The sequence below is a fragment of the Rana temporaria genome, chromosome 4 (assembly GCF_905171775.1).
Source record: "Rana temporaria chromosome 4, aRanTem1.1, whole genome shotgun sequence".
Taxonomy (NCBI): Eukaryota; Metazoa; Chordata; class Amphibia; order Anura; family Ranidae; genus Rana; species Rana temporaria.
In genome coordinates this window covers 282,738,282-282,752,382 of record NC_053492.1, presented here as the reverse complement: position 1 = coordinate 282,752,382, position 14,101 = coordinate 282,738,282, and the positions used below count along the sequence as shown (strand labels likewise).

The following is a 14,101-nucleotide window of genomic DNA, read 5'->3' as shown; positions in this document are numbered from 1 at the left end:
ACAGTCAAGTGAATGCTGGTGCCTCCCACCTTGCCACTTGCTACAAAGTTACAATGTTACAGTCTAGTAAAATTAGTGAGAGAAGACTATGAGAATATGCTTTCTACTATCTGCAGGAGAATGATCTCAGCCTAGATAAAGGCACTTCTCAGGAGCTAACAAAATGCTCATGGCACTGCTTGCAGTAAAGATTTATTCTGGCCAGTGGCCCATTGTAACTGGGCACCATGCCAATCATTCACTGTGTGCTACAAGCACCGCTGACTTGTAGAGATCCTTACCCGTGCCTATGTAAGTGTACATAACAATACGTTGAGTGAATAGTGAATTACACTAATATGATTAGGGGTTTCATCTTTATACAGTGATAAAGCTGATTAAAATTGCAATTAATTATTTTTACATGGCACAAATTGTTTCCCAGTATACTTAGAAGTAATGCAGCATGTACATGACTTAGATGTGATTCGGGTACATTGTGCCATCTGGTGGCTGCAGGCTTTATTGCATAACATTACATTACAACATAACCAGGCAGGTTGCTAAAAGGGTCAGAAAAGTTAGCTCTGTACTTTGTAGCTCTGTAATCTTGCACTGATGGAAACTAACAGGCTAGACACAGCTGTGTGCAAGTTAGGCCTCGTACACACGACAGAGATTCTCGGCAGAATTCGCCGAGAAACTCGGTCAAAACCCGGATTCTGCCGAGAATCTCTGTCGTCTGTACAGTTTTGGCTCGATGGAGCCGCCGAGGAGCTCGACGAGAAAATAGAGAACATGTTCTCTATTTTCTCGTTGGCCGCGTTGTTCTATAGGAGAAGGCGGCCCGCCGAGCTCCTCGGCGGCTTCATCCCAAAACGAGACGAGGAACTCGACGTGCCAAGCACGTCGAGTTCCTCTGTCGTGTGTACGGGGCCTGAGACATGGCTTTATATTTAAGGCTCCATTCACACCTAGGCGTTTTTACGCCTGAAGCACTACGCTCACAAACGCCAGAGGGATGAAATAACATTATTTGCTATGGTGACTGTTCACACCTGAACGCCCAAACACCTGTCGCGCGAAGCTCAAACAAGTCCCGGACCTTTTTTTGTCGCGCGTATCGTGCGGTTTGGGCGTATTTGAGCGTTTCCATTTCCCATAGAAAGTAATGGAAACGCTCGATTCAAGCGACTTGCGCAACAACGGGTGTTTGCTACGGGCGTTTCGTCGCTTTAATCAATAGAACTTGTCGCCCATGCAGAAGATTAAAAAAATCTACCAACATAGCAACAAGTGATGAAAAGATGATAATTTTTCCTATTGGCTAAAATAAAAAACGTTGAAGTACAAAAACGTCGGACAACGTTGTATGCAAACGCGCAAATAAGCATGAATACGCGCGACAAAACGCCGGAAAAAAACGCCCAAAAAAACGACCGACGCTCAGGTGTGAATGCAGCCTTAGGCTGTGTATATGCTATAAACTAGTATTTCTGGCTGCGCATTTGGCCCTTGCAGCATACAGGAATGATTTGCACTGGCTCTGTCCATAATTTTTTAGGAATAAATCATTGTCTTTGTTATAGTAATGGGATGTAAGGCTGGCCATAGATGGCGCAAAGACTAGCATTAACACAGTAGTCTTTTTTTTCTGAGGTGATCCTGACGATATTTTCCAACTTTGTTTACCAGACTAAGGCCAGCCATAGATGAAGAGATTTTCTTTCCTGCCACCATGGGTGGTAGGAAAGAATATTGCTTGATTCCCCCAATACCACAGTCAGTGTTGATGGGGGAATCCCTGTGTCAGGAGTCGCTTTGGGCGAGGGGCTCGTGGAACCCAGAATCCCTTGGAGAGGTTGGGAAACCCTTGTTTCAGCTCCCCAGGCCCCTCTTATGTATAAGTTACCCTGGGCCAGATCCCGAGAGAATTGGATCCACGCAGCGTATCAGAGATACGCTACGCCGCCGTACCTTACCTGGCGGAATTTCGAATCCTCAATGATTTTGCACCGTAAGTTATGGCGGCGTAGTGTATTTCTGGCGGCGGAATTCAAATCGGCGATCAGGGGACGAGTTTCATTTAAATGAAGCGCATCCCCGCGCCGAATGAACTGCGCATGCGTCGTCCAGAAATTTCCCGCAGTGCTTTGCGCGAAATGACGTCGCAACAACGTAATTTTTTGAACTTAGACATGAGTTACGTCCATCCCTATTCACGGATGACTTACGCAAAAAAAATAAATTAAAAAAAAATTTCGAAGCGGGAACGACGGCCATACTTAACATGGCAAGTCTATCTATACGCCGCAAAATACCAGCTTTAACTATACGTCGGAAAAAGCCTGACGACATGCGACGGCCGCGCGTACGTTCGTGGATCGTCGTAAACCACTAATTTGCATACCCGAAGCGGAAAAACGACGCAAACTCCACCCAGCGGGCGCCGAAGTATTGCATCTAAGATCCGAAGGCGTACGAAGACGTACACCTGTCGGATCTTACCCAAAAGCCGTCGTATCTTGGTTTGAGGATTCAAACTAAAGATACGACGCAGGAAATTTGAAAGTACGCCGGCGTATCAGTAGATACGCCAGCGTACTTGCTTTGTGGATCTGGCCCCCTGTGTCTATTAGGGGCACAGGGTGACCGAGAAAATGATGGACAGCTACTAATGGACATTGAGAATGCGGTTTGGATTACTTCAGATGGGACATTGTATGAGCTTTGCCTCACAGCCTGTTGTAGGTCATTGCCATGCCGTCTGCAAGTCCTGAATAATCAAAGTATTGCTTAGATGTGGATTCCATGGTCAGTTCTTACACCTATTGTCTCTGCTATGCTACCCTTGGGGGATGTTTTTATACTTGTAACATTGTGTAATGGTCTTTAGGAGATTGGTGACAGCAAGTCTGACCTGAAGCGGGAAGATCTGATTAACCACTTAAGCCCTGGAGCATTTCGCTGGCCAAAGACCAGGCCACTTTTTGCTATTCGGCACTGCGTCGTTTTAACTGACAATTGCGTGGTCGTGGCTCCCAAACAAAATTGACATGCTTTTTTTCCCCCCACAAATAGAGCTTTCTTTTGGTGGTATTTGATCACCTCTGCGGTTTTTATTTTTTGCGCTATAAACAAAAATATAGAGACAATTTTGAAAAAAATGCAATATTTTTTACTTTTTGCTATAATAAATATCCCCAAAAAATATTGAAAAAAAATGTTTTCCTCAGTTTAGGCCGATACGTATTCTTCTACATATTTTTGGTAAAAAAATCTCAATAAGCGTTTATTGGTCGGTTTGCGCAAAAAGGTTATAGTGTCTACAATATAGGGGATAGTTTTATGGCATTTTTATTAATATTTTTTTTTTTTACTAGTAATGGCGGCGATCAGCGATTTTTATCCAGACTGCGATATTATGGGGGACACATCGGACACTTTTGACACCATTTTGGGACCATTGTCATTTTTACAGCGATCAGTGCTATAAAAATGCACTGATTACTGAAAATATGACACTGTCAGTGAAAGGGGAAACCTGTAGGGGGTGCTAAAGGGGTTAAGTATGACCTAGGGAGTGCTTCTAACTGTTAAGGGGCATGGCTTGCTGTGACACGTCACTGATCGCTGTTCCCGATGACAGGGAACAGACGATCAGTGACATGTCAGGGGAAGGAAAGGGAGATGGTTACACCGACATCTCCCCCACTGTAATATCCAGACATCTCCCCCACTGTAATATCCACAGACATCTCCCCCACTGTAATATCCACAGACATCTCCCCCCCACTGTAAAATCCACAGACATCTCCCCCCACTGTAATATCCACAGACATCTCCACCACTGTAATATCCACAGACATCTCCCCCACTGTAATATCCACAGACATCTCCCCCACTGTAATATCCACAGACATCTCCCCCACTGTAATATCCACAGACATCTCCCCACTGTAATATCCACAGACATCTCCCCACTGTAATATCCACAGACATCTCCCCCACTGTAATATCCACAGACATCTCCCCCACTGTAATATCCACAGACATCTCCCCACTGTAATATCCACAGACATCTCCCCACTGTAATATCCACAGACATCTCCCCCCCACTGTAATATCCACAGACATCTCCCCACTGTAATATCCACAGACATCTTCCCACTGTAATATCCAGACATCTCCCCCACTGTAATATCCACAGACATCTCCCCCACTGTAATATCCACAGACATCTCCCCCACTGTAATATCCACAGACATCTCCCCCCCCCAATGTAATATCCACAGACATCTCCCCCCCACTGTAATATCCACAGACACATCTCCCCCACTGTAATATCCACAGACATCTCCCCCACTGTAATATCCATAGACATCTCCCCCCCACTGTAATATCCACAGACATCTCCCCCACTGTAATATCCACATACATCTCCCCACTGTAATATCCACAGACATCTCCCCACTGTAATATCCACAGACATCTCCCCACTGTAATATCCACAGACATCTCCCCACTGTAATATCCACAGACATCTCCCCACTGTAATATCCACAGACATCTCCCCACTGTAATATCCACAGACATCTCCCCACTGTAATATCCACAGACATCTCCCCCACTGTAATATTCACAGACATCTCCCCCACTGTAATATCCACAGACATCTCCCCACTGTAATATCCACAGACATCTCCCCACTGTAATATCCACAGACATCTCCCCACTGTAATATCCACAGACATCTCCCCCACTGTAATATCCACAGACATCTCCCCCACTGTAATATCCACAGACATCTCCCCCACTGTAATATCCACAGACATCTCCCCACTTTAATCCACAGACATCTCCCCACTTTAATCCACAGACATCTCCCCACTGTAATCCACAGACATCTCCTCACTGTAATATGGTCCACATCTCCCCCACTGTATAGGAAGACTAGTGCTTGCTTAGTCCTACCAGAGAAGCCGGCCGAACACAAGCAGTTGAGGGCGGCTGATGATGTCAGTGCGCCGCTCTAGGCTCATCTAAGCCACCACCGGGTAGACCAAGATGGCCGCCGCTCCGGGAGCCAGGCCGAAGTCGCTGCCTTTCCTATGGCCGAGGCAGCAGCGGAGCTCCGCGGATCACGTGGTGTACCGATCCGCATATGGTGACCCGTTCGGATCACGGATCATTTACGATCCGTTGCACCACTAGTACCGATCAAAAGAATTTTGATCGATCAAAATTTTTTACGTATAATCGAGGAATTATTAATTTCCGCAGCCCTAAATTATATAATTGTCAGCTAGTAGTTGCTAGAGAAGGGGGGAGTAGCCACGAGTCAGCCCTAACTTGTTATCTAACCCATTGTGTGATGTTTTGGGTAAATATTTGGGTTATTGTGTATGTGGGGGACTGACATACTTTGCAAGTGTATACAAAGTCTGTATCCTTGTCCAATAAAACATTCCATGTTCCTACAAGCTATTGTCAGCTAGTGTTGTATGGGTGGCTATAATATCTGATCTTGGATGTTCAGACTGGAGGAGGCTGTATATTGATGGAAGCACTCAAGCGTAGCGCGAGGAGGTTCTGTGACACCCTCCCGCAGAGCAATCATGTTCTCCCAGCAGGGGAAGCCGTCTTCCAGGAGAACACAGTAAGTATTGCTAGCAGCAATCACAGCCGCTAGCAATAATCACATGTATAATCCGACAGGCTGCTTTTTTGTAGATCCTCTTTGCTGCTGCAGTATGACATATGTCAGGGGCAGAGAAAACGTTAAAGTAATTATTGAAACTTAACATTGTTATGCTTAAAATTAAAATAACAATCATACAATTGATCATGACAACATTTGTATTCAATTATTTTCAGTCTGATGTCTGGGCTCTGTTTTGGAAGGCAACGATAAGGATAACAATTATGTATATGAAATACATTTCTTAAAATATTGTTACAATTATTAATTAGATTGTCATTGGTTGTTACCTGACTTTGTAGCTGACTAACATGGTCAACTAGCAAGGTCTTGTCTGTCCGTAATTCTGTGTTGATTTGCTCTTCTTTGTCCAAAATAGCTTGCAGCTCAGCAATCTGACTACTCATAGTATTTGTATTTAAATCTTGAAGTGTATTGCCACTCAGCAGCAAGTTCATCTGTAACATGGAAAACGAAACTGAAACAACAACCGTTTATTAGCCTGAACACCAAGGGCATATCATGTATTCTGTTTCTTTTAATAAATATGACACATACTGTACATTGTCTAACAATAACAAAATATTGCTTTAAGCTTGCCACACATATTACAATTTGAAGCTGAATCTTTGTACAGTATCTTTAGTTTTTTTATCATTTATGTAGGGCGAAGACCTCCAAGGCCAGACCAAGGCAGAGGCAAGAGCGGTTTCTGCCTTGAGCTATGTGGGAGGATTGCAGGTAGGACAGCAGTCCTGGGAGAGTTATTTTGCTCCCATTCACAATTTGTTAAATTGGGACTTCTGTCATTCCAGAAATGTCCACTGGGTCAGTCTGTGCTCCAGGGATGCGTTACCATCGCTGGCCAGCAGTTGGCGCCAGTGGGGTTCTGGCAGAGCAAGTTTTCCCTAGCAGCCAATAAGAGGGGTTTTCCCTCTTGCGAGGAATGCTGGGGGAGGGTATATCTGTGACCGGTGTCATGTGCTAAAAAAATCTTCGCGGGTGCGTGCATCCATGGACCCCGCCGGCGCGGCCCACCTGGCCATAATTGCAGGCTTCACTGAACCTCATCCGGAGGTAAAAGGGGACTCCAGTGATCAGGATGTGGAAGAGGGCGCTAGTGAGTACAATCCCAAAAATTTGGGACACCCTCAGTGGGACAAGCCCAATATTACTATATTTTGTTACAGAGGAGCTACTTCTCACTATAAGTAATTATTTCACTTTGTGATTATTTATTTTTACTTAATTATTTTGGCGCGGAAATACACCACATTCACAGACTTCAGTGATCTACTGGGTCCCCGGTTCTATTGAGAGGATGCCAGGCTGGGTGCCTTTTGATTGGGGGGTCGGCTTGAGGAGAACCCGGAGGCAGGTTATCCAACAGTGCTTGAACGAACCAATTGGGGATCTGGTGACCGGAATGCTGACAGGTACTCTTTGCTGTCATCCGGTGACCTATTCTAAAATCCACTGGGAGGATTCGCTCCATTCATCTATTTAGTTTAATTAAAGTAATTGGCCTGTGGCAGAGGCCCTACAGCCAGGCCTGTGAGAGAGATCTGTTCCTCCCAGCAAATCCTAAGTGACGCTTCGGCTGGCAGGCTCGTGAGAGGGGTATGTCCGGGGGCACTTCACCCACTCTGGCTAGAGTGGTGACGAATAATAATTTGGTACTCTATTGAGCAGGACTGCTCAATTAATATCCAAGCCTGATACTGCAAGGTTCTCCCTTTTCTTTATCAACCTGTTCTTCCCATTTGATGTTGGTCGTGTTTGGCCTGGAAATAAAGCATTTGAAAACCCTTCACTGTCTGGACCTTCGCTCACTGCTTTGTCCTCCAACTACACCTCTAGACCATATCAAGGTAACCTAATATGCTGATCCCAACAACAAATCAGCGGCTCCTTCGGGGGTAGCGCTACACGTGATTACACACTATATTGTCAAAAGTATTGGGACACCTGCCTTTACATGCACACAAACTTTAATGGCGTCCCTGTCTTAGTCTGTAGGGTTCAATTTTGAGTCGGCCCACAATTTGCAGCTATAACGGCTTCAACTTTTCTGGGAAGGCTGTCCACAAGGTTTATGCCGCGTACACATGATCGGTTTGTCTGATGGACCGTTTTCATCAGACTAACCGATCGCGTGTGGACCCCATCGGTTTTTTATCCATCCGTTAAAAAACTAGGAACTTGTTTTAAAATTATCTGATGGTTAACTAACCGATAGGAAAAAAAACGATCGTCTGTAGGCACGTCCATTGGTTAAAAATCCACGCAAGCTCAGACTAAATTAGGGGACGGGAGCGCTCGTTCTGGTAAAACTAGCGTTTGTTATGGAGCTAGCACATTCATCACGCTGTAACAGACAGAAAAGCGTGAATTGTCTTTTAACCACTTAACGACCGCTGCACGACGATATACGTCGGCAGAATGGCACGGCTGGGCAGATCGACGTACCGGCACGTTGTTTACATCTACCCAGCCGTGGGTCGCGGGCGACCCGGTCAGAAGCTCCCGGACCGCCAGACCCACAGACCCGATCGCCGCTGTGGTCCCGCGATCGCTCCCCAGAACTGAAGAACGGGGAGAGCCGCGTGTAAACACGGCTTCCCCGTGCTTCACTGTGGCGGCTGCATCGATCGTGTCATACCCTTTATAGGGAGACACAATCGATGCCATCACTCCTACAGCCACACCCCCCTACAGTTGTAAACACACACTAGGTGAAACATAACTCCTTCAGCGCCCCCTGTGGTTAACTCCCAAACTGCAACTGTCATTTTCACAATAAACAATGCAATTTAAATGCATTTTTTGCTGTGAAAATGACAATGGTCCCAAAAATGTGTCAAAATTGTCCGAAGTGTCCGCCATAATGTCGCAGTCACGAAAAAAATCACTGATCGCCGCCATTAGTAGTAAAAAAATAATAATTAATAAAAATGCAATAAAACTATCCCCTATTTTGTAAACGCTATAAATTTTGCGCAAACCAACCGATAAACGCTTATTGCGATTTTTTTTTACCAAAAATAGGTAGAAGAATACGTATCGCCCTAAACTGAGGGAAAAAAAAGTTTTTTTTATATATTTTTTGGAGGATATTTATTATAGAAAAAAGTAAAAAATATAGAATTTTTTTCAAAACTGTCGCTCTATTTTTGTTTATAGCGCAAAAAATAAAAACCGCAGAGGTGATCAAATACCACCAAAAGAAAGCTCTATTTGTGGGAAAAAAAGGACATCAATTTTGTTTGGGAGCCACATCGCAAGACCGCGCAAATTGTCTGTTAAAACGACACAGTGCCGAATCGCAAAACATGGCCTGGGCATTTAGCTGCCTAAAGGTCCGGGGCTTAAGTGGTTAATAACACAAAATCAGCTACAGCAGCCCCAAGGGTGGCGCCATTGGATTCGAACTTCCCCTTTATAGTGCCGTCGTACGTGGTTTACATGACCGTGTTCTGACACAATCGTTTTTTTAACTGATGGTGTGTAGGCAGGACTGATCATCAGTCAGCTTCATCGGATAACCGTGGGTGATGTCACGTGAGTCCTTCTGTTCCATACGTGCAGGGCCGCCATCAGGGGGGTACAGGCAGTACACCTGTAAGGGGCCCGGGGGTCTCCAGGGGCCCGGAGGCCCCCAGGACCCTGGATGGCAACCCCCCTTTTTTTTATTTATTTTTTATAATAAATAAAATAAAAATGTTAATATATTTTTATTTTATTTTTTATTAAAGGGCCAATTTTTTTTTTAGGGGTCCGGAGGTCCCCAGGGCCCCGGATGACAACCCTCCTTTTTTCATATTTTTTTTATAAAAAAATATATTTTTTTATATATTTTTATTTTTTTATTTTGTAAGCAGCACCTATGCAGGAAAGACTTCTGCAAGCATGTGGCTAATATGATGAGTAGTGCACCTACAGGAGGCCCACTAACACACAGCTCCTTTCTCTATCTGCAACGTAGAGAGCGTCCTGACTCTCCTGTAGTCCAATGGAGGGGGCGAGCATGACACTTCACACCAGGGAGAAAGCCTTGCATTACTGTGTGGAGTTACAGACAGAAGAACAAGAAGTGAGGATTTTTCAGAAGAAATAAGGACATTTAAAAGCAAAATCGAAGGATGAGGTAAGTGAAGGAGGACCGCACTAAGGCAAAGGAAGCTATTTAGGGAAAAATTGTACCTTTACAACCCCTTTAAAATACATTTTGGGTAGACTTTTTCCTGCCTCCCTTGTCTTTGTGCCATTATTACCTGTTCCATCCGATCTTTTAGACGTTCCTTTTCTTGTAACAGAAGAGCCTCCTGCCATTTTAACTCCCTGCTCAGCTGCTCTTCTCTGTCCTTCACACTTAGAAGCTGAGCAACACTAGACGAATTATGAGTATAATTCTCTCCCCTCAGTTGTCTTTGCTGGAATTCAAAAAGTAGTAATGTTAATATATACTCCCATTGCTATATCTCACTACGTCGTAGGCATTATGCAATGCCAAAATTAGATCTATATACAATTATGAATGAAAAATTATTTTGCAGATATACAACACCATCCTAGTTAGTTATTTTGGCTCCTCTGTAATTAGTGGAGCACTTGTTGACTGATTTTGGCTGTTTCTGGATCTCATAGGCTGTATATTTGATTGCTTTCCCCTGCCTTTCATAGAGGGCAAAAAGGGTAGCCTAAATATTTATTGTGTTCCAGTCAATTCCTGGGGTGGTGTGCCCAGAAGCTGGCTGGATAGGCATATAAATAGTCTGAGATTTAGAGCAGAGGGGTCTCTTCTCCTGTTGCACCCCAACCCACTAGTTTGGGTTGGGGTGGCTACCCCCACCTGCAGCAGCTATCCCGAGTCCAGCTATTTTCCACTAAGAGCCCAGTTGTGGCACAGCTGGGAGGCATGTTACCAATGATCCACTTCTGAAGCTAGTAAAGAGAACCCTCCTCTGGGAGCCTGGTCTGGAGAGCTTACTGAAGAGTGTCTGGTGCATACTGGAACGAGGCATCCGGTAATCCTGTGACATTATGAAAACTGATCTGAACCCATGGTTCTATTGACTGTGAATCGTATCTCTTGGGTGGAGAAGTCAGTAGGATTCCTCTCTGGGATAGTATCTAAAGAGAAGATACCCAGTTCTGCCCACAATCATGGCCCAGAGCTCGGCGTTGACAATCAACATTTAGCTCTGTACAGAGAGAACAATCTTTCTGTTTCTCATCTGTGTAAAGCAGGGGTGAGAAACTTACAGATCTAGTAGTAAAATCAGCATACTTTACAAATATTACACATAGTTAAAGCGGGGGTTCACCCAAAAAAAATGTTTTAACATTACATTCAGCCCAGTTGTCCTAATGACAGTCGGCTGTTTTTTTTCCCCGTACATACCGTATTTTCACCGCCGCTTCCGGGTATGTCTTCTGCAGGACTGGGCGTTCCAAATTGATTGACAGGCTTCCGACCGTCGCATACAGCGCGTCACGAGTTGCCGAAAGAAGCCGAATGTCGGTGCGGCTCTATACGGTGCCTGCGCACCGACGTTCGGCTTCTTTCGCCAACTCGTGACGCGCAGTATGCGACGGTCGGAAGCCTGTCAATCCATTAGGAACGCCCAGTCCCGCAGAAGACATACCCGGAAGCGGCGGTGAAAATACGGTATGTACGGGGATAAAAAAAAACAAAAAAAACAGCAGATTGTCATTAGGACAACTCGACTGAATGTAATGTTAAAAATTTATTTTTTGGGTGAACCTCCGCTTTAAGCACACATTTCCCCATTGTTCACCCTAGATGTTAACCACTTCTCAGCCAGTGTCATTAGTACAGTGATAGTGTATAATATTATCACTGATCACTGTATAATTGTCACTGGTGATGTCAGTGGCAGTTAGTCAGTTCCCCCCAGCGTCAGTATCAGATTTCCCCCTCACTATCCCAGTCCCATTATAAGTCACTGATCAGGCACTATAACTTTCATGCAAACCAATCAATACACACTTATTAGCAGAATACATTTTGGACAAAATGTATGAATTTGTTTTTTTTTTTACAATTTTTGTATTGGATATGTTTTGTAGCAAAAAAATATTGTGGTTTTTTTTTGTTTTGTTTTTTAAATGTATGATTGTTCTTTTCATTTATATCACAAAAATAAAAAAAGCCAGAGGCGATCAAATACTACCAAAAGAAAGCTCTATCTGGTCATGAAGGGGTAAAATCTTTTGGATGTCAAGTGGTTAAAGAGACTTAGAAGAGTTAAAGTGGTTGTAAAGTCATTATAAGAAATCCTGTAAACCGCTCTGTTACATTTACATATGTTATATAATGTGCAGTGTTTGTGGGAATTTATTGTGCAAAATACCTTATTTATAGCGCCAATGGGTGCTCACATGACCCGCCGGAGCTCTCCTTCCTCAGTCCAAGCACTGCAGAGGGAGGGGACAAGATTCCCTGCTGACGTCGGCCGGGAGGAGAGGAGAGCAGCGGGAGGTCACGTGAGCACCCAGTAGCGCTGTAAATAAGGTATTTTGCACAATAATTTTACACAAACACATTATAATCACAGCGGATTACAGGATTTTTTTGATGTTGACAGGCAGGGGGGGAGGGGGAGAAATGAGAGCAGCAGGTTAGTGGAGGCACATAAACTGAACACAGTAATCATGTATCAGCAGCCATGATTACCGTGGTAAGCACAGACGGGGACAGAGGAACAGGCAGGATCAACCAGGTTTTTTAGAACATAGAGAGGTGTGAATGACACAGCACAAGCACTGTGCTGTGTATCATGCTATAAAGGATCAGGATGAAAAATGTTTATGGTTACAATCACTTTAAGTGTCCTCCTGTAAATGATCCGTGTGGCCCCACTGGTAATTTGGATATATATCTCTTTTGTAGCCCCCAACGAATCCCAGAGCATTGCGAATTTAGAGGCTGCATTCATGTCAAGCGTGGGGCTGCATTCATGGCAATGGTGAGGCTGCATTCGTGGCAATAATGAGGTGGCATTCATGGCAATGGTGAGGCTGCATTCATGGCAATGGTGAGGCTGCGTTCGTGACAATGGTGAGGCTGCATTGATGGGTACTGACCCTGATTTTATTTCACAGTTCTTTATTTAAAATTAAAAAAATAATCCTGAAACTTAAAGTGAAGGTGGGTCTTATAAGCCAGTGTGTGTTCTACACCGATAAATACGGTATATCCAAAAAAAAAAAATGCAAGAGTTCATCGTTAGACTCTTTACCACACACAGCCACAAAGGCAAGAGAATTCTTGTTGGGCAGTGTATTAGTTAATTTGAATTTAATTTTAATGGTTCAAAGAAAGTCAGGCAAAATGGTCGGCCCTCATGCATGTTTACTTGATCAAATCTGACCCTCTTTGAAAAAAAATTGGACACCCCTGCCCTAGACTGATTATTAAGCCAGAATGAATGGATTGTCGCTGTGTGCCTGGCTACCTCTGCACTGATTTGGGAAAAAAATTGAAAATTTACAGGGGCTCTTAGGCCCCTTTCAGACGGACGGATAGAATGGTGCTTTTAGCTGCGGATTTTCTATTTTTCAACCGCAGCTAAAAGCACACAATGTTTTCCTATGGCCCCATTCACACACAACGTTTACGTGCGATTTCGTTACATGCGGTTTGGTGCGAATAGAAAAAATAGAATTGAATGCGTCCAGGTGCGATGTAGCGCAGCTATATGCACATAACCGCAGGTAATCACAGTCTTTTTTGTCAACTGCGGATAGCAGCGTTGAAAAAAAAAAAAGAACAGGAAGCACATCATAATCCCAAAAAATAAAAAGGGTTGCTATGGAAATGAATACCGCAGCTAAACGCAGCCGCAAGTAAACGCACGTAAACGCATGTACTCGCAATGTGCAAATGCAGCTAATCGCAGTGCCTGGAGCCTTGAATTTCACAAAACATTGGTAGTGCTTTTTACTTCGGCAAAACAGCCGTCCGTCTGAAAGGGGCCTTAGGGTGGTATTGCTACCTACTGTATATACTGTATGCATCATTTTTCGCACATACTATTGCATACCTATGCTTGCTAAAACAGACACTGGATGTGATGTGGATCATGACTCAGTTATTTTACATGTTTACATGTTTAATATTCTAAAACTCCATCTGTTGCTTGGCAACCCGAGAGGTCAATGTGAGTGGGAGTCAAGAGAGAAAGCAAGAAACACCTACAGTATGTGTCCCTCCCATTTAATCATTTGCCAATGCAATACAGCAAGAAGAAAAACAGCTTGTCATTGGAACGATCTTGAGAACTAACACGTTAATCTCTTGAAATCTTCTCATATCTCAATCTCCTAATGCGAATATTGTATTGCATTGATGTTATAGTATATGGTAACAAAGCGACTGAGGACAGGTCCAGGGAT

At 44.1% G+C, this 14,101-nt stretch overlaps 1 protein-coding gene across 1 annotated transcript in view; it reads right to left on the bottom strand.

Moving 5' to 3' along the window:
• The window catches only part of LOC120937286 (early endosome antigen 1-like), a 59,114-nt gene that overhangs the window by 3,803 nt on the left and 41,210 nt on the right, over positions 1-14,101 (bottom strand). The window contains exons 8-9 of the mRNA XM_040350353.1: positions 9,955-10,113; positions 5,971-6,138 (exon numbers count right to left, since the gene is read on the bottom strand). Coding sequence (XP_040206287.1) covers positions 5,971-6,138; positions 9,955-10,113 — 327 coding nt within the window. The remainder of the gene's footprint in view (positions 1-5,970; positions 6,139-9,954; positions 10,114-14,101) is intronic.